The sequence below is a fragment of the Coenobita brevimanus genome, chromosome 45 (assembly GCF_032717465.1).
Source record: "Coenobita brevimanus isolate Jiangsu-jjx chromosome 45, ASM3271746v2, whole genome shotgun sequence".
Classification (NCBI taxonomy): domain Eukaryota; kingdom Metazoa; phylum Arthropoda; class Malacostraca; order Decapoda; family Coenobitidae; genus Coenobita; species Coenobita brevimanus.
In genome coordinates this window covers 39,849,707-39,869,966 of record NC_136998.1, presented here as the reverse complement: position 1 = coordinate 39,869,966, position 20,260 = coordinate 39,849,707, and the positions used below count along the sequence as shown (strand labels likewise).

Genomic DNA, 20,260 nt, shown 5'->3' with positions numbered 1-20,260 from the left:
TTGCCATGTACTACTCCATTCATGAAGTTTATTTAATTCTTCTTGTTGCTCTTTACAAGAGTCTGTGTTAGTAATTCTCCTTTGTATTTTTGCATCATCTGCAAACATATTCAGATAGCTCTCATTACCAGTGTTACTGTTTATATCATTTACATACACTAAAAACATGATTGGTGCCAGCACTGAACCCTGTGGTACTCCACTAGTCACCTCTTTCCATGATGAGTAGTTTCCTCTTAGGACTGTTCTCATTTCTCTTTTTATGAGAAAATCTTGCATCCAACACAACAGTTTGCCTCGAATTCCTCCTGGATGGTACAGTTTCCATAAAAGTCTTTGGTGTGGTACTGTGTCAAAAGCTTTCTTGAAATCTAAATAGATACTATCCACCCATCCTTCCCTTTCCTGTATTGTGTTTGTTACTCTGTCATAGTAGCTCAACAGATTAGTAACACATGATTTTCCTTTTCTGAAACCAAACTGTCTTTCTGTTATCATACTGTGTTCTTCTAGATGATTTACCCAAGCTTTTCTTATAAGCTTTTCTAATACCTTGCTTACAACACTGGTTAGTGATACTGGTCGGTAGTTGAGTGAATTTTGTCTATTTCCTGTCTTGAATAAGGAATGTGTGTGTGTGTGTGTGTGTGTGTGTGTGTGTGTGTGTGTGTGTGTGTGTGTGTGTGTGTGTGTGTGTGTGTGTGTGTGTGTGTGTGTGTGTGTGTGTGTGTGTGTGTGTGTGTGTGTGTGTGTGTGTGTGTGTGTGTGTGTGTGTGTGTGTGTGTGTGTGTGTGTGTGTGTGTGTGTGTGTGTGTGAGAGAGAGAGAGAGAGAGAGAGAGAGAGAGAGAGAGAGAGAGAGAGAGTCAGCTGGTTGGGTGGGTGGAGTTGATGAGGCTGAGTTGGTGGGTGTGGTAGTTCGGTGCATCGCCAGGGTGGGTGGACAGTGGTAATGGTGGAGAGGAGGGGGGAGGGGCAGTTGTTGGGTGTGGAGTGGCTTTGGGTGGGTTGTATGGGTAATTAGGTTAGTGAGTGGATGCGTTCGGTGGGCTGGGTGGGTAGGTGGCTGGATATATGAGTGATTGGGGAGGGGTCGGTAAGTTAGGTTTGGATGAGTTTGATGGATAAGTCGGGTTCAAATGGGTGAATGGAGTGGCGGAATGAATGGGTTTGGGTTGAATGGGGTGGATGGGCGTGTGGGTCGGTGGGAGGAGTGGGTGGACATGATGGGCAAGGAGAGGTGGGTAGGGAGTGTTTAGAGAGAGTTGAGAGGGTAGTGCGGATGGATGAGATGTGTGGCATTGTTGGGTGACCAGGGTGGAGGGAATTCGTGAGTGGGAAGGGTGGGTAGAATTTATGAGTGGTGAGGGTGGGTGGTAGGGGTCGGTGGGCAAGACAGGTTGAGGGCATGTGTGGCTCAAAGTGACTCGCCAGGGTGAGTGGACACCGTTGGTCGCCAGGGTGGCTGAGACGATTGCGTTGTCGGGATGATCAAAGTGGGTGGTTGGGTTGGGTGGCTGGATGGGTTCAGGGTGGAGATGTGAATGAGTAAATGAGTTGACTGGCATTGTTGGGTGAACTTCGTGTGAGGCATTCGTGGGTTAGCTAGGTGGATAGCAGGGATCGGTGGGCTGGGTGGGTGGCAGCGATGAGGTCGATGGGTTGTGTTGGATGGGTTGAGTGGGTAGGTGGATAAGTAGGTGGGTGAATATGTGGCTGTCCAGATGACAAGGCAAGAGAGGGACTTATCTGGCTATATGACTTTTAATTGTTACTTGGATTTTAGTCTATGCTTAGAACACGCTGGATAAGTATTTGGAAACCAGACTCTATACATTAAGGTCATTGTATTGAAATCTGCTAAATCTTCGATATAATTACTTCTCATGGAACTGAAGATGAATTTATGCACTTGACAATACACCTAATAGTAAGATAAATGTTAGTAACATTACATGCGGCAAGACGTGAGAGTGAGCGAAGCTTCATATCTCCGATCCATCCGCCCAACAAATCAGTGTTTTGGTGGGGGTAAGGAGGGGGAGTTGGGGGGGGGTAGACATGTGCAATTAACCTGACCTCTGGTGGCAGATTACCCTGTATCACGAATTTCTGTCCGGAGCTGTACACTGATAGGCGTACAGATAGAGTGACACAAATACAAATAGGTATTAGGTAAATGACTTCTCGAGCATCAGAATCTTAAGCATTTTATATTTTTTATGCACGGAAGAAGGAACCAAAGATATGAAGCCTGGAAATCATTCCCTCCAAGAAAAACAAAAACAATATAACAGTCAATTCAAGATCTGTTCATTCCGAGATCCCTGGACACTTTCCGTTTAAAAGACTGGAGATCATAGGCAGTAGGAAATACACACAGAAAGAGACAGTTCCAGGGTTGACCTCTTGCATACATGAAGGACTAAGAGTAACGGTTAGCTCTTGCATCAGAGGGATCGACAGAAGTGGGATGAGACGGGTGCTACGCGCCCGCAGTAGTGGCGAGGACATGCAGGCAGACAGTTCAGAGGAGCAGTGACCAATGAAGCATCGACAGAAAAGAGATAAAGAGGCAACAGTGCGGCGAAGAGAGAGCTGCTGGAGGAAGCCAATGAGAGGAGGAGAGCAGGGTCGTTATCCGGCAGTTAAGGGTAATTTAGATCTCATTAGAGTTGTGAGGTATTTCAGTAATGAAGGGTTTGTTCCTTATTATTCTCTCTCTCTCTCTCTCTCTCTCTCTCTCTCTCTCTCACACACACACACACACACACACACACACACACACACACACACACACACATATACACAGTCTCTCTCTCTCTCTCTCTCTCTCTCACACACACACACACACACACACACACACACACACACACACACACAAAAAATCACACACACACACACACACACACACACACACACACACACATATACACACACATATATACATAAAGTCACATCCAAACACACACACACACACACACACACACACACACACACACACACACACACACACACACACACACACACTATATAACAGGTGTGGTGTGGACGGAGGAGCTACACACACTAACAAACCTCCAATCTTACAACAGAGGTGAGTCCAACATACACGCCCACATAATAATAATCTGTCTACCTGTCTCTCCATCTAACTGTCTATAGCCAGACGCCTCAATCCCGCAAGGGATGGCCAGTTGGCCACAAACAAATCGCCTCCATGTCGCCCTGTCCCCTACAATTCCGCTGCCCTCCCCTCAACTTACCCCCTCCCCTCTCATATACCTCTGTACGCCATCCCTCCATCTCAGCCTCGGTCTCCCCCTCCCTCTGTCCCCTCCCGAACCTCACTGACATAGACTCTCCTAGTTAGTCTCTCACACTCCCTCATCTCCACAGAGTCAAACCATCACCATACCATCATACTCTTAATAAATAACGTACAAAATTATATCAACCAGCAGTAACATATATATATATATATATATATATATATATATATATATATATATATATATATATTTGTGGTAGCAGGAGGCGCTCACCATCCACTCACTCAATGTAGTGCTGCTCTCAGGTGTCTTCCCTTTCATCTTCTCCATCCTTCTTCCCTTCCATCCTCTTCTGTCTTTCCTTCATTCCTTCCTTGTCCTTCTGCCTACGGGTGACTTTACACTCCCTCTTCTGTCTTTCGTTCCTTCATTCTTTCCTCTTCCGTCTGCCTGTGGGTGACTCTACACTGAGTGACAGACCAAATGGTTTCCTGTACACCAGGAAACCATTTACCTTGCTGGGTGGCAACAATATAACCAAATTATGGCGCCTGGTGGTTTAGTGGGTAATTACGGCGCTCCAATCTGATTGAGCCGGTGAAGGTTTATATCCAAGGAGTGGTAGGGGTTTATTGCTCATGTAATGCCATTCAGGAATGAGTGAGATTGGTCACTCTCATCTTAAATGTCAGGACCAACTTGCCTGGCCCAGGGCTCCTACGTTTCTCATGGGTCAACGTAGGATTGGATGATGGATGGATGGATATATATATATATATATATATATATATATATATATATATATATATATATATATATATAGTCGGGGAAAGTTCCGCGTTACTCACTGTTCGGAGCATTGGTGGTCGACGAACAGTCACGAAGCAGCAGCCAGACTCCACTTGTCTGGTAACTGTGAGTGGGAGGGAGGGTGGCCGGGGGTGGGAGGGTTTGGAGAGCTGCTTACGTCACAGTATCAGTAGCCAATGATGAAGTCCGACGTATTCTCAAAGTGCAAAAGCGGTATGTTGTTTGTAGGGTATTGCACTGTCCTCGGAGTCTGTCTACATTATTACATTATGATACATGTTAACTGTCAAAGGTATGCTTCTTTGCCCTCGTTTTGTAATGTTCGATAGGAATGATAGTTACAGAGACTGATCTTATAATTAGGACTTCCCACGTCATTCTGTCTAAAGGAAAACAAAGAGTCTGTCAATCGCTCAGACAGATTTATTTATTTATTTTTTAATTATTACATACTACCTCAGACTCTAAGTTCGAGATGAATAATTACCAACATTGGAAATGTTTGCAGGCGGATGTTTATACTGGGATGACAGAGGATAAATAATTAAACATTTATATGAATTCATATATATATATATATATATATATATATATATATATATATATATATATATATATATATATATACTGTATATACAGTATAGTGGCTTTGTTTTCGAGTCGACACAAAATATGAATATATGTTATATCGTTACGAATATCTCCGGGGAAACATCTCATGTTAAAGTCGACCAGGAATGAAAGCATTCAAACCTCTGTCCGAATCCAGCAAACTTCCATGACATTCCTGGCAACACTACAGATATCTATGTAATTTTTTAAATACTGTAAAATGCTAGTATCATAATTAACATATATCCTTACTCCTCTGACACCAATCACCCGCTTCCTCCCCTCCACACTCAGTGTTACTAGACACATGAGGTCTGGCTGCTGCTTCACTTTCACCCGTCTCACACCAATGCTTCGCGAGGTGGGTAATGCGGAACTTTGCCTAACTGTCTCTTAGCCAAAGGTCTATAAAATCACCAACTAAACATATTTACACTCGTATCCCTGTCGTACGTGTGATGTGTTTCAGTTAAGGATGCTCCCTAACATACCTTCCTAAGCGATTTATTTGGCTTACTACGCCATGCAGTTCTACAGCTGATTTATGTGACATTCTTGTCTGTTAAGGAAGCTCCGTAAAACAACTCTTCACGTGATTTATTTTGCTTATTACCCCTTGTTATCCTCCTGTGCATTTCATAAGTCCTTCTAATATCATCATACTCTTCATAAATAGCACACAAAATCACCATACATACATACCCACCTCAACCACCCACCCACCCACTCATACCCTTATCTATACCCACCTACCCACAGTCATATCTAAACCCACCCACATACACACACACATGCACAGTCATTCACATCCCCCCACCTACCCCCCCACACACACACAGAAGCACCTACCCACGCACCTAAGGCTAAACACGCTTCATTCGTCTCACTTGCTTTAGAAACTATCCTCAAAAATAGGGACCTTTGCCTTCCACCTGACGGTTAAGTTTTTAACCATACGATCATGAAAACGAATGAGAAGGAATGTCTGTGTGTGGTGGTGGTGGTGGGGGTGTTTGTCCACACTGTTTCCCAATGGCCTCATCTAATTTACCTAAACTAACGTAACCCAACCTAACCTAACTTACCCTAATCTACCCTACCCTAAACTAGCCTACCCTAATCCACCCAGACGACTCCCCGTGTTAGCAATGAAGGCTGTGTGGTGCGTAGGTGTGGTGCTGGTGGTACTGGTGGCAGTGTTAGTGGAGGGCCTCCATGTGGATACGGTCGGCGCCCTCTTCACTGATCCTTATGTGCTGGCCACGTGGCATTTGGAAGCTGCCAGATACGGTAAGTAAAGAAAAAAAATAATGATTATGAAAATGATAATAATAATAATAATAATAATGGTAATAATAATAATAATAATAGTAATAATAATAATAATAATAGTAATAATAATAAACAATAATAATGATTATAATAATACAATGCAAGCATAAATTATGACCATCGTTGCACCATTTCTCCCTCTCCTCTGCAGCTGAGGCCCTGTGCGAGAAACCTGACAAATTGTACTGTTACAAGAGACTGCCAGGTTGTCGCTATCTGCTCTTTTACGGGTTTCCCTACGCCGACCAAGTCTACCTCCTGATGCGGGAATACACCGCTCAGTGCTCGGTCGAGACTAACGCAGGATGGAACGCTTCCGCCATGCCCGCGGATGTGGATAGTGAGTCTCCTTAAACCAGTCCTAGCATGTACTCAATAAGGACGGTGGATGATAGCGCTGAAGTGGTGATACTGGAGGTGTAACTCACTTAACCTACCCTAACCTAAGGCACTAACCTAACTTAACCCCATCTAACTCTGGCCTTATCTTTCGTCTGGCAGGCTATTTTCATCCTGACATGAACGGGATCAAGATGATGTACGACATGGGGGTCGATTCAGACAACATGGGTGAAATGTTCGACTGTATGAACAAGAAATATCATAACGTTAGTATCACTGGTGGTGTTGCGCTGATGGTGATGGTAGTGTGGCTGTTAGTAGGGTGGCTGTTTTCGTTTATCTATCGATCTATATAAATCAATCTCTATCAATATATCTACCTATTTCCCTAGGTATCAATCTTTCTCAATCTACCTATATTTATCTGCTTATCTATCTATCTACCTATCTAGCTACCTGTCTAAGAATTTCTCCATCCACCCATCTATCTGTATACCTACCTACCTATCTATTTAACCATCCATCTATCCATTCACCCGTCTATCTATCTTGTAATTCCCCAGCTATGATGTAATCGCTGCCACAATCACAAATATGTCTCCTCCACAGCCGAACGCCTTCAAGGACTGCATCAACATGTAAGGAGGGCGACCTATGACTTCAGGCGACGGAACTGGCCAAGAATAAACCCTTTTGGAGCCGAGAGAGAGAGAGAGAGAGAGTCACCGCTCTGAAAGGGTTACGGAACACGACTTGAAGACATTAGATTAAGGATTCTCTTTCTCTTTACAATCTGTGCATGTTTTCTCTGTGCCTTTAATAATTTCGTAATCCTAGGTTCTAAGCTATTTATTCTGCATTATACTTCAATGTCCTTTCTCTGTTACTGATGCCTGATGATATCAAAACAATACAGAAAAGAATGTTAAGATGTCATACACAAATTATATCGCTAAGGAAGAGGAGCTACGTAACAAAGGCTACGTAAAATATGCTGTATGCAATTCTAACCTCAATGGCCCAATACAAATTCCATGTGTAACCACTGTACCTGTAATTCTAACAACCCAACCCAAACCTTCCTTCTGTGATGATACAAATATATCCTGAAGCATCTGTTGCTATTTAACTGACCTCTGTGATGATGAATAAGAGAATGCTATGGTTCGACATCCTTTCTACAGCGCTTCTTCGTGACCATCATCATATTCGAGTGTTTATAATTTTGACTTCATCAACCTTTCCATAGCACTTCCTCGTGACCATCATCACAGCTCGATTTCATTCCCAAAGAGGTGACCAGACTTTTCGCTCACGTATACAGAACCTTGTTTAGGCAGTTCTCAAGCTCCACCTACAACACGACTTGCTGTACAATTAGGGATCTGGCGGGAATTTAGAATGTTGTGTGTTGTAATCTTGAGGAACATGTGGTTTGGTAAATTATGATTGCTTTTGACTCTCCTGTAATCTGTAAGTATTTTTCCTAGGCCTACTCTTCTTCCTTCTCATCCTCCTCCTTCCCCTTTTCTTCCCGTAAAACAGAACCCCATCCACGATCTCATGTAGAACCCCACACAGAGCCCCATCCAGAACCCGAAACAGAGACCTAAGCAGAAGCCGCTCCCCAAACCCAGCTGGAACCAGTGACATAACCCGAGGCAGAAGGGTCGGCTGATCCTGAGAGAGAACCAGTGGGGGAAGAGACGCAGGTGGAGGAGGCGCACATGTAGGCACCCTCGCTCCCCAATAAACATTACCACTATAGTGTATTTATTCTTGCCTGGCAAAAGACCACCAACCCCTATACCATGATAGTTTTAGCCTGATGAACAAGTCAAACCCTTCTATACCGTGAGTGTTTTACTTCACGAACATTCCTAACACCTTTTTTTATATTTTTTGTTCTAACCTGATGAGGAAATCTGAACTCTTTCTACAGCGTGTTTGTTCTGACCTAATCAAGAACTCAAACTCCTATCCAAGCCTGTTCTAACATCACAAACATTCCTAACCCTTTCCACTAACTTACTAGACGTAGCTAAGTAAAAACATGTCACTAGATCATGGTGGTTATATGCTCAGGAATTGAAAGGACGTTGGATGTCAAAGGCAGTAGAACACTTTTTCCACCCGACTCTGAACATACTGTAGACCTGACAGTCTCCAACGACGGAAGTTTCGGTGTGATAAATAAACGGGAGGGTTGGATGTCAAAAGCACAAAAACACTTTATCCACCGACTCTGCAAGAATGAAAGTGTCGACGATATAAATAACTGGGCGGGGAGGGGTCAAAGAAATGGGTGGGACGAGCTGGCACTGGAGGCGGGTGGAAAGGGACCACGGGAGTACCTCGAACAGAAATGAATGCTGCAGGATTATCGATGTGAGTGCTGTGAAAATTTATTTTAAAATATCCTTTAACAAAATGCACAAGACAAGCTCGCATTGCTCTCACTAACTTGCCGCCTTGCCACGCAGGTATTAAAAAAAAAAAAAAAAAAAAAAATCATCGAAGGGTGGCCAGCCTCACTCATCCCTGAATGGCATAATGTGAGCAATAAACCCAAACCATCACTCGGACCTCATCCAACTGGACTTCCCTGATACACTAGATTTCATGTCGATGAGAAAAAATTAATGTGGTACACTAAAATAAACTTTACTGACAATATGTGGTTGTGTAGCGACTATGATCAGTGACAGTAGTGAAGGCTATGACTGATGGTAATAATCCATCTGACACTAAACTGACATTATTTCTGAAAGGTATATAGTTCCACGTATAATAAAAATTGAATTTTTATCTATATAAAACCGAGCACATGTGAATAATTTTTTACTCTATTTAATATCGCAAAAAATACTTGCATTTAATCAGAGCTTTCCTCTACTGATATTACTTTCTTCCACTGAAGTTCATATAATCCTACACAGTTTACTTATTCCTGCAAACATAAGAGGGACGTCTGAGCTCTGGCCAGGTAATCTGAATCAACAGCAAAAGGAGTCCACACATGACACAATCAATCAATCAATCACTTCCTGTAGCACCCCACGGGATGCATAGGGCCTCAATGAACTCTCTCCACCAATATTTGTCTCTTGCCATCTCCTACAGGTCCCACCAACACTCCTCTTCCGCCTCTCTCTTTTCATTGTCCTCAACCAGGTTTCCCTCGGCCTACCTCTTCCTCTTCTTCCTCTAGCAGTCCACTCTGGCGCATCATGTATTAAACTGCCTTCTTTTCTATATATGTGCCCCAGTCATTTCCAGCGAGACAGTCTCACATATTCATCAACTGGTTCCACTCTCGTAATATCCCTTACTCTTTCCTTTGTAACCCTGTCTTGCCACTTTACTCCAAGAATCCTTCTCAGTATTTTATTCTCAAATCCTAATACTTTCTGATCTGTTGCAATTGTACTGTACCATGACTCATGCCCATAAATTTAAACTGGTCTAACCATGGACTTGTAAATTTTTACTTTAGTATATACCGAAAGCATATTATTATTACAAACAGATTTCAACATTCCAACAGCTCGCCAAGCCTGTCTAATCCTCTCCTCAATTTCATTGTTTAATGATCCATTAGATGATACAATCGTTCCCAGATATTTAAAATTTTCTACATTCTTCATCACATTATTTCCAATTACACAATCAATTTAGTTCTCCACATTCATATTAATAATTTCAGTCTTTCCCCAGTTTATTACCAATCCCACTTTTTCTCCTTCCACCATCAGGCAATCAAGCACCCTCTGCATCTCGTAAATACTTCCGCAAATCAATACAATATCATCAGCATAGTCAAAATCTATCAGCCTCTTATTTTCTTTCCAGTTAATTCCTGCATCTGTTCTCCATACAACCTTTCTCATAACATAATCCATAACCAAAACAAACAGCAAAGGCGAAAGAACTCGAATCACTCCTGACCTAACTTGAAATGGATCACTCAAAGAACCACCCACCATTACCTTACAGAAAGTACCTTCATGCAGGCTTCTAATAATATTTACAAACTTTTCTGGCATACCATAGAATCTCATAATTTTCAACATAGCTCCACGTGAAACACTATCAAACGCCTTTTCAAAATCCACAAAACACATACTAAGTGCCATTTTCATCTCATTAGCTTGTTGCATTAGATGCCTTACAATAAAAATTTGATCATTACAACCTCGACCCTTTCTAAATCCCGCTTGTTCTTCTCTTAAGATTTTATCATTTACTGGCTCTGTTCTGTTCAACAAGATTTTGGAAAAGACTTTTGCAACTACAGGTGTAAAAGTTATCCCCCTCCAATTTCCACACACACTTAAATCTCCCTTTTTTGGTATTTTTATAATCACTCCATTTTTCCACTCTTCTGGAATTCCACCATTATCCCAAGCCGCATTAAAAAGTTTCAAAAGCGCATTCATCAACTCATCATTTTCCACCTTAAGCATTTCAGGAAATATTCCATCCTCTCCTGGGGCCTTGGCCTTAAAATTCTTTAACTCCTTTATAGATTCTGCTACCTCCTCCAAGGCTACATCCCCCGTTTCTATCTGCAAATCTCTCTCGGCTGGCAAAATGTCCTCTTCAGCTGGGATTGGTCTGTTTAGAATAGATTCAAAATGCTCTTTCCACCTCCCTTTTATATCCAAATCTTTGGTCATCAAGCTACCATTTCTATCTCGTACAGGTATTTCCTTCCTTCTCTTTTTAGTCCCAGTTAACTCCTTTATGGTCTGATACGCTGCTCTTGTGCTCTGACCGTCATTTTGACTTAATTTTTGTCCCTTTTGCCTTTTCATCATACAGCCTCCTCTTATCACGTGTAATGAGTCTTTTTACTTCACATGACACAAGGTTGACTCTAATCCAGAACCCAATCCAGAACCAGCCCAACAGGCCAAAAGAAAACCCAAACCTTTGCCAATCCCTGAACCCAAAACACAGAAGGAAACTGGTGATGATGATGATGATGATGATGATGATGATGATGATGATGATGATGACGACGACGATGATGATGATGGTGATGCCAAGAACTGGTTACCAATACTGACTACAATAGCATCACAAGTCAAAAGGTTCCTATTGATACAGTATTTTTTTCATAAGGGTGTTACAAGTGAAACCAAAAGGATCATCCTACTCTTACATGCCATCCTTGCCTCTAATAACAACAGTGATGTCAGGGAGAGCATCATAAGGCTTAGGCACCTTCCTGGATCTGAGGTCTGGTACAGTTGGTAACATACTTACCTGGGACAGCATCAGCGTGTAGCAGAGGTCTAGCGCTTGGGACACTTGACAACCCTGATATAATCACATCCTTGTTGGTGGCACTGACATGAATGAACGGACGGGTTAAATAGTAACTGAAATGACCAAGTAACCGTGATGCATCAACGTCCGAAATTGTAGCCAGACCTGTCCCAGGCACCTGTATAACGAACAGTACCTTCGCCTCCTCCCGTGGCACCTGGATGGAGGGCGAAGAAAGCAAGTCATATCCTGATGGTGGGACTCTAGGGGCCTCATACTCCTGACACGATGCACTGTGGCACTATTCGCGCTGCTGTTGACAGACAAAATGTGCTACTGACTTTTGGTTTCTTTTTCCTTTCATAAAAAAATACACACTGCCTTATGCTGACAACCACAGCTGACAATACCAACCACGCTGCTTTATGCTGACGACCACAGCTGACAATACCAACCACACTGCCTTATGCTGACAACCACAGCTGACTGTACCAACCACACTGCCTTATGCTGACGACCACAGCTGACTGTACCAACCACACTGCCTTATGCTGACGACCACAGCTGACTGTACCAACCACACTGCCTTATGCTGACGACCACAGCTGACAATACCAACCACACTGCCTTATGCTGACGACCACAGCTGACAATACCAACCACACTGCCTTACGCTGACGACCACAGCTGACAATGACAATTGTAATGCTCCTGGCAGAACATGATGCGTTGCTGGTCACAAAAATTCTCACGACAGGCACCAGTGTAGATTCCCTTCACCTCACGGGGAACACTAGTTTCTGTTAACTCCTTCCAGAACACTTCACGTCACATACAGGCACGACAAGACAGCTAAACTGAAGTGATGCTGAGGAGTCATGTGTCAAAAACTGTCAGGGATAGCGAGAACAAAGAATAAAACACTTCAAAATACTGAACATTTTTGGAAACCTTCGAAGTCGAAACGAAAACGGCCCGATAGTATTATTTCTGTAGTTATGGAGAAGTATATGAGTGAGAGTAGTATGTGTTGGAGAACGGACTGTCTCTTGGCGGGGGACAGGCTGACATGGAGGCGACTCGTTTGTGGCCATCCCTTCCGGAATGAAAACGTCTGGCTACGAACAGACAGACAGACAGAGACAAAAACAGATAGATAGGTGATAGGTAGGTACACAGATCAGACAGATAGGTAGACGACAGGCACAGACACAAGTAAGTAGTAGGTAATTGGGTTCTTGAGCATCAGAGTCTTTAATATGGTCGTTATCCGGTGGTTTGGGGTAATTTGGATCTCATTAGTGGTGATTACTCGTCAGAAATGAGTATGTAAGGTATTTCTGTAATCAAGGGGTTGTGCTTTATTATTCTCTCTCTCTCTCTCTTTCTCATACACACACACACACACACACACACACACACACACACACATACATACATATACACACACACACACACATACATACTGTACATACAGTCACACACAAACACACACACACACACACACACACACACACACACACACACACACACATACATACACAGTCTCTCTCTCATGCGCGCACACACACACACACACACACACACACACACACACATACACATACATACACAGTCTCTCTCTGTGAGCACACACACACACACACACACACACACACACTATATAACAGGTGTGGTGTGGACGGAGGAGCTACACACACTAACAAACCTCCAATCTTACAACAGAGGTGAGTCCAACATACACGCTCACATAATAATAATCTGTCTACCTGTCTCTCCATCTAACTGTCTATAGCCAGACGCCTCAATCCCGCAAGGGATGGCCAGTTGGCCACAAACAAATCGCCTCCATGTCGCCCTGTCCCCTACCATTCCGCTGCCCTCCCCTCAACTTACACCCTCCCTCTCATATACCTCTGTACGCCATCCTTCCATCTCAGCCTCGGTCTCCCCCTCCCTCTCCCCCCTGCACCTCAATCACATACTCTCCTAGTTAGTCTCTCACTCTCCCTCCTCTCCACACGGCCAAACCATCGCCATACCACCATACTCTACATAAATAACGTACAAAATTAATCAGCCAAAAATATAATCTTAGCTAAAAGCTTTATGAAACAGTAGCTAAATGTATCTACAGTCATATCCCTGTAGTAACTGTGATGTGTTCTGGTTTAGGAAGCTCCCTAACACATCCTCCTATGCGATTTATTTTGCTTATTACGCCATACAGTACTACAGCTGTTCTGACTATGTGACACTCTCGACGGCTTAGGATGCTCCCTTACACCCTCCATATGCGATTTATTGTGCTTATAACGCCTTTTTATCTTCTATGTTATCTGAGTCATTCTAATATTACCATACTCTTCATAAATAGCATACAAAATCAACCCACATACCTGCCCACCTCACTAACACCAACCCACATCGACACCCACCCACCCATACTCATATCTACACCCACCCACCCTCACCCCCAACACACACACACAAGCATCCACCCACATACCTAAGGCTAAACACACTCCATTCGACTTACTTGCTTTAGAAATTATCCTCAAATATAGGGACCTAAGCATTCCACCTGACGGTGTATTGTTTACACATATGACCATGAAAACGAAAAGCGATGTGTGTGTGTGTGCGTGTGCGTGTGTGTGTGTGTGTGTGTGTGTGTGTGTGTGTGTAGGTAGATGGTTGTCCACAGTTTCCCACTGTTCTCTTATCTAATATACCTAACCTAACTTAATCCAACCTAACCTAATCTATCCTACCCTAACTGAACCAAACCAAACCTAACCTAATCTAATCTACCCAGCCCTACCCAACCCTACCCTACCCTAACCTACTCTAATCTCACCTAATCCACCCAGACGCCTCGCCGTGTTAGCAATGAAGGCTGTGTGGTGCGTAGGTGTGGTGCTGGTGGTACTGATGGCCGTGGTGGTGGAGGGCAAGCATTTGGATAACGTCAGTTGGCTCAACATTGATCTTTATGTGGAATCCTTGTGGCAAATGACGGCTGCCAAATACAGTAAGTAAAAAAACAATAATAATAATGATAATAATAATAACGATATGGCGATGATTATAATAATAATAATAATAATAATAATAATAATGACAATAACAATACCAAGCAAGCAGAAATGATCGCGTCCTTGCACCATGTCTCCCGCTCCTCTGCAGCTAAGTCTATGTGCGAGCAGCCTAGTGAACTGACCTGCTACGAGAGACTGCCAGAGTGTCGCAGCCTGCTCTACTACGTGTATCCCTTCACCGACGAAGTCTACGAACTGTTCCTGGAATACATGAGGCAGTGCTCGAACGAGACCAACGCCGGGTGGAAAATTAGCGCCTTACCCAGGAAACTGGATAGTGAGTCGCTATAACCAGCCCTAGCACGTATTCAATACGGACGGTGGGGGTTAGGGCTGAAGTGGTGATAGGTGGTGGTGTATGGTGCGTAGGAAGATTGCTGAACCTTAGGGAACGGGGTCTTAAATCTATGCCTAGAGTCGGACACTTAAAAAAAAAAAAGTTTACTTAACCTAAGCTAGCCTAGACTAACCTAACCCACCCAACATAGCCTAAAATAAACTAACCCAAGTACTTGAGCTAACCCAACCCAACCTAACAATCTAACCTAACCTAACCTCACCCAACCCTAACAAACCCAACCCAACCCAACCCTAACAAACCCAGCCCAACCTAACCACACCAAACCTCACCCAACTCAACCAAACAATACCTCACCTCACCCAAACTAACTCACCTAACTTACCCTAACCTAAGGCAATAATCTACCTTATCCCCCCCTAATTCTTGCCTCATCTCTCGTCTGGCAGAGTTTTATGAAATTGACGTGAATGGCATCGACATAATCTTCAACATGGGTCTCAATCCAAACAACATGTCAGATATGTTCGTGTGTGTGGAGAACAAGTTTAATAACGTTAGTATCACTGCTGTTGTGGTTGTTGTGGTGGTGGTGGTGGTGGTGTGGTGGTTGCATCTGTTTGTTTATCTATCTACCTACGTACCTACAGTATATATCAATCTCACTATAACAATATATCTGTTTATCTATCTGTCTATCGACCTACCTATCTACATCTCTGTGTATCCATCTACCTATCCATCCATCCATCTGTTTATCTATTTATCCATCTATCTATCCATCTATCTATCTATCTATCTATCTATCTATTTAGCTTGTAATCCCCACAATCACTGTTTCTTATAACACATATGTCTCCTCCACAGCCGAAAGCCTTCAAGGACTGCATCAACATGTAAAGAGGGCGACCTATGACTTCAGGCGACGGAACTGGCCAAGAATGAACCCTTTTGGAGCCCAGAGAGAGAGAGAGAGAATAAGTCACCGCTCTGAAAGGTTACGGACTACGACTGGAACACACCCTAGATTAAGGATTCTCTTTCTCTTCGCAATCAATGTATACTTTCTACGTGCCTTTAATAATTTCGTAGTCCCTCTCTCTTAGCTATTTATTCTGCATTATAGTTCAATGTTCTATTGTAAGTTACTGGGCCAAGTATGACAATTAAAAATACAACTAACATACAAAGGAAGGTTAACACGTAAAATGCAAGTTAAATCGCTTAGGATCAGGCGTTACGTAACCACAGCCACCTAGAACAAGCTGTGTCCTATTCTAACTTCAATACAAACTACACCTGTACTCACTGTAACCTGTAATTCTAACCACCCCGTCCAAACTGTCCTTCTGTGATGTCAAATATATTCTGATGCATCTGTTGCTATTTCATTGACCTTTGACATGAAGAAGAGACAATGTTAAAGTTCGATATCCTTTCTACTGCACTTCTTCGTGACTATCATCATCATTTCCGTAGCACTTCTTTGTGACTATCATCATATTCCAGTGTTAACAATTCCAAGACGACATCCCTTCCGTAGCACTTCTTCGTGACTATCATCATAATCTAGTGTTTATAATAAGACTCGACCATCCTCTCTATAGCACTTCTTCGTGACTTAGCTTGGCCCAGATTTTCGTCCGTTTGCAGTTTCTTTCACGTAGCTCAGTGGCGAAAAAAGATGATTTATTTATTTATTTATTTTTTTGTCTTATCTCCCCTTAGTTTTTGCAGGATGGTGAACGGCATTACAGTCATTCCCTGTCTGCCATTCTTTCATCTGTATCTCGGGTTGGTTTCTGCAGGATGGTGAAGGACATTACAATCCTTCCCTGTCTTGCATTCCTTCGTCAAAAGCAATTTCTGGTGACGAGAGGAAAACTGTCATGCCTTTTATTTTACCTGGATGGAAGGAGAGAGAAGGAAATGAGTAGAAATTTCCCACGTGTCCAGTTCATCCTGCAGAAAACACATCACAGGTACGACAGGGCCTTGACGGTAAATAGGGTCGAGCATCCCAACACTCATCATCGACCGTTTCACTGCCGGAATAACTCTAGCGATGGAAATGCTGGGTGGGACGGAGAGACACGGGTTGGAGCTTGCGTTCTTTATTTTTTTCTCACTCTTTCGGCTACACAGAACCCATCTTCAGCGAGTTTGTACAGCCAGAGACAGAGAAAATAAAGGGTCAAACTCCAATCTGTCTCTCTTTCCCACCCAACATTTCCACTTGTAAGGGATCATCAACAACTCTATGTATCTCATCCAGGTCACGTTAAACGATTAAATTACGTGAGTCATAGGAGTCAGAGCCAATTATTCTTCTCATTAACCTTATTTCTATCTTTAATACCAGTGCATAACTCGTAAAACAGTCTTAATGAGTCCTATGAGGCGACTAGGGAAGAAGGGTGTGGTTGATAATCTTCTTAAATGACATATGACGACCTTTTATGACCTGGGTTTTAGCTTTCCTACTCTCTCTCTCTCTCTACCTACCTACCTACCTACCTACCCACCTTCCTCTTAAAACCTTCATTAGAGTGAGATCACTACAACGATTCTTTTTCCAATGTTTTTTCCTACATCAGTTTGGTATTTTGTGTGTGTGTGTGTGTGTGTGTGTGTGTGTGTGTGTGTGTGTGTGTGTGTGTGTGTGTGTGTGTGTGTGTGTGTGTGTGTGTTTGTGTTTTATTATCATCATTTCGTTAAGACAGATTTATCATCACGGAAATTAGACGAAAAATTAAGAAACATCTTGATCTACCTATCTATCTATTGCCAAACGCCTCAATCCCGTAAGGGGTGGCCACAAACAAATCGCCTCCATATCGTCGGTTCACCCACCATTTCACTACCCTCCCCCCTGGTAACACCTCTCTACTCCATCCCTCCATCTCATCCTTGGCCTCCCCCTCCCTCTACCCCCTCTCCACCTCACTCATATACACTCTCCTCGTTAGTCTCTCACTCTCCATCCTCTCCACATGGCCAAACCACTACAGCATATTTCTCCAAACGCTTTCTGTAACATCCATATCCACACCATAACGCTCCTTCACTTCCTCATTTATCAGTCTGTCTCTCCCTGTGACTCCACATGCTCCTCTCAAATACAAGTAACTCATTTCCACTGCTCTCACTCTTGACTTGTGTCCTTTCAACAAGGTTCAGGCTTCACTTCCGTACGTTAGAGTTGGTATCACAATACTGTCATGCAGCGACTTTTTGTTTATACTTCCATGCTCACTTTCCTGTTTCTTATCATTGCTTTCAAAGAACCAGCAACCTTTCTTCCTTGCTGTACCCTTTCAAGCACTTCATCTTCTAAACTTCTTGATCTTATGTGAAATTAATGTCTATGGTTGTCACGGCATCTCACACTTAAACGATAACCAGTCAGCCCCTGAGGAAATATTAAAACACACACACACACACACACACACACACACACACACACACACACACACACACACACACACAACATTACATAATCTTTGTCCTAACTGGCATCCTTTCGTCCTAACCTTGGCCTTCTTCGGTGCATTCTCTCTCTCTCTCTCTCTCTCTCTCTCTCTCTCTCTCTCTCTCTCTCTCTCTCTCTTTCTGTAAGTATATATCCATCTATCTATCTACGAGTATCTATCTATCAGCTGCAGAAGACGGCTGTGCATTTAGTAGATTAAGCACCACATTTACCAACTTTAAGCTTAATCTGTGTTTGAGCGCTTATTAACAGTATAATTTAATAACCGCATGCTTAAACACTCAACCGCTAAGTGGAAGGCAAGGTCCCTATTTTTTTACAATGTGTGGGGTAGGTGGGAGGGTTGGGACACACGCAGCCCTACTCTGTGGTTACTGACACACAATAATGTTGGATATAATGGTACGAACTGTCGAAAACACCTCTACTATTTACAGTGAAGCTTCAAGTAGTAGGTGGTGCTGGTGACCATCATCCACTCACTCGAAGTAGTGCTGCCTACTTCGTCCTTAGGTGACTAAACTGTATGACAAGCCTAACGGTTTCCTGTAACCCAGGAAATCATTTTCAACGCTGGGTGGTAACCATATAACCAAATAACGGGGTGATATGAAGACTACTGTAGTCCCCCTGTTAATTGAGTGGAATGACGCAAATGCGGCGTCCATCCGGGAACCAAGCCTCTGCAAACTTCCCCGCAAGAAAACATCGGTTCACTGTACAAGCCAGTCCTACAGGGACGATTGTTTGTCTACGGTTAATGGGTCTGTTCGACCGGACAGACCCGGTTAATTTATAATTAATACAGTGATACCTCAAGTAGCTGGTTGTGTGCGGTGTGACAAAAGTATTCCCTAGCCTTAAGAATTTAGTACCTGTAGTGTTGATATATATTATATTCTGACTGACATCTATCTATCTATCTATCTATCTAGTGTCAGACGCCTGAATCCCGAAAGGGGTGGCCACAAACAAATCGCCTTCATGACGCCCAGTCCCCTGCCATTTCATTGCCCTCCCCCCAGCTCACACCTCCCCCTCTCTCATATACCTCTCCATTCCATCCCTCCATCCCATCCTCGGCCTCCCCCTCCCTCTCCCCCCTCCATCTCACTCATATCACTCTCCTCGTTAGTCTCTCGCTCTCCATCCTCTCCACCCGGCCAAACCACCTCAGTGTATTTCTCCTAATGCTTTCTATCACATCCACATGCACACTGACATGATAAATTTATTCTGTTCTGACACAGAGCTGACAATATATTCTGATATGGGTGTGACAAATGTATTCTGAAGAATTAACATTTCAGTAACTTTAAAACTGACATATATTCATTAACCTCAGAGCTGACGAATATATTCAAAAATTACATTAAAGCTGACAAATATACTTTGAAGGCCAAATACTTATTCATCCATTCATTCATTCATCATCTAATCCTGTGTTGACCCATGAGGAGCGAAGAAGCCCAGGGTTAGGCAAGTTGGTCCTGACATTTAAGATGAGAGTGACCAGCCTCACTCATCCCTAAGTGGCATTACGTGAGTAAACCCCAACCACCCCTTGGATATAAACCTTCACCGGCTCAATCCGATTGGAGCACCTTAATTACCCACTAAACCACCATACCCCATAATTTGGTTATTTGATTACCACCCACCATAATAAATAGTTTCCTGTTGTACAGGAAACCGTTTGGCTTGTCACTCAGTGTATAGTCACCCGTA

The 20,260-nt window shown here is 43.1% G+C and overlaps 3 protein-coding genes across 3 annotated transcripts in view; 2 read left to right on the top strand and 1 right to left on the bottom strand.

The window, feature by feature from the left end:
* Positions 1–20,260, bottom strand: part of Lrp4 (LDL receptor related protein 4) — a 169,422-nt gene that overhangs the window by 80,524 nt on the left and 68,638 nt on the right. The window lies entirely within an intron of this gene.
* LOC145398419 (uncharacterized) lies at positions 3,075–7,452 on the top strand. The gene is made up of 5 exons (XM_080271301.1): positions 3,075–3,095; positions 5,822–5,982; positions 6,176–6,364; positions 6,526–6,632; positions 6,976–7,452. The coding sequence occupies exons 2-5, from the start codon at positions 5,841–5,843 to the stop codon at positions 7,006–7,008; spliced, it is 471 nt and encodes a 156-aa protein (XP_080127427.1). The 5' UTR covers positions 3,075–3,095; positions 5,822–5,840; the 3' UTR covers positions 7,009–7,452.
* LOC145398418 (uncharacterized) lies at positions 13,355–16,403 on the top strand. Its single transcript, XM_080271300.1, has 5 exons — positions 13,355–13,367; positions 14,514–14,674; positions 14,830–15,018; positions 15,489–15,595; positions 15,907–16,403. The coding sequence occupies exons 2-5, from the start codon at positions 14,533–14,535 to the stop codon at positions 15,937–15,939; spliced, it is 471 nt and encodes a 156-aa protein (XP_080127426.1). The 5' UTR covers positions 13,355–13,367; positions 14,514–14,532; the 3' UTR covers positions 15,940–16,403.

Excerpts from the sequence above, each read along its gene's own strand:
- LOC145398419 (XM_080271301.1), top strand. The coding sequence starts at position 5,841 with ATGAAGGCTGTGTGGTGCGTAGGTGTGGTGCTGGTGGTACTGGTGGCA. Across the intron at positions 5,983-6,175 it reads TTTGGAAGCTGCCAGATACG|CTGAGGCCCTGTGCGAGAAA; the intron begins GTAAGTAAAGAA and ends TCTCCTCTGCAG. Across the intron at positions 6,365-6,525 it reads CATGCCCGCGGATGTGGATA|GCTATTTTCATCCTGACATG; the intron begins GTGAGTCTCCTT and ends TTCGTCTGGCAG.
- LOC145398418 (XM_080271300.1), top strand. The coding sequence starts at position 14,533 with ATGAAGGCTGTGTGGTGCGTAGGTGTGGTGCTGGTGGTACTGATGGCC. Across the intron at positions 14,675-14,829 it reads AATGACGGCTGCCAAATACA|CTAAGTCTATGTGCGAGCAG; the intron begins GTAAGTAAAAAA and ends GCTCCTCTGCAG. Across the intron at positions 15,019-15,488 it reads CTTACCCAGGAAACTGGATA|AGTTTTATGAAATTGACGTG; the intron begins GTGAGTCGCTAT and ends CTCGTCTGGCAG.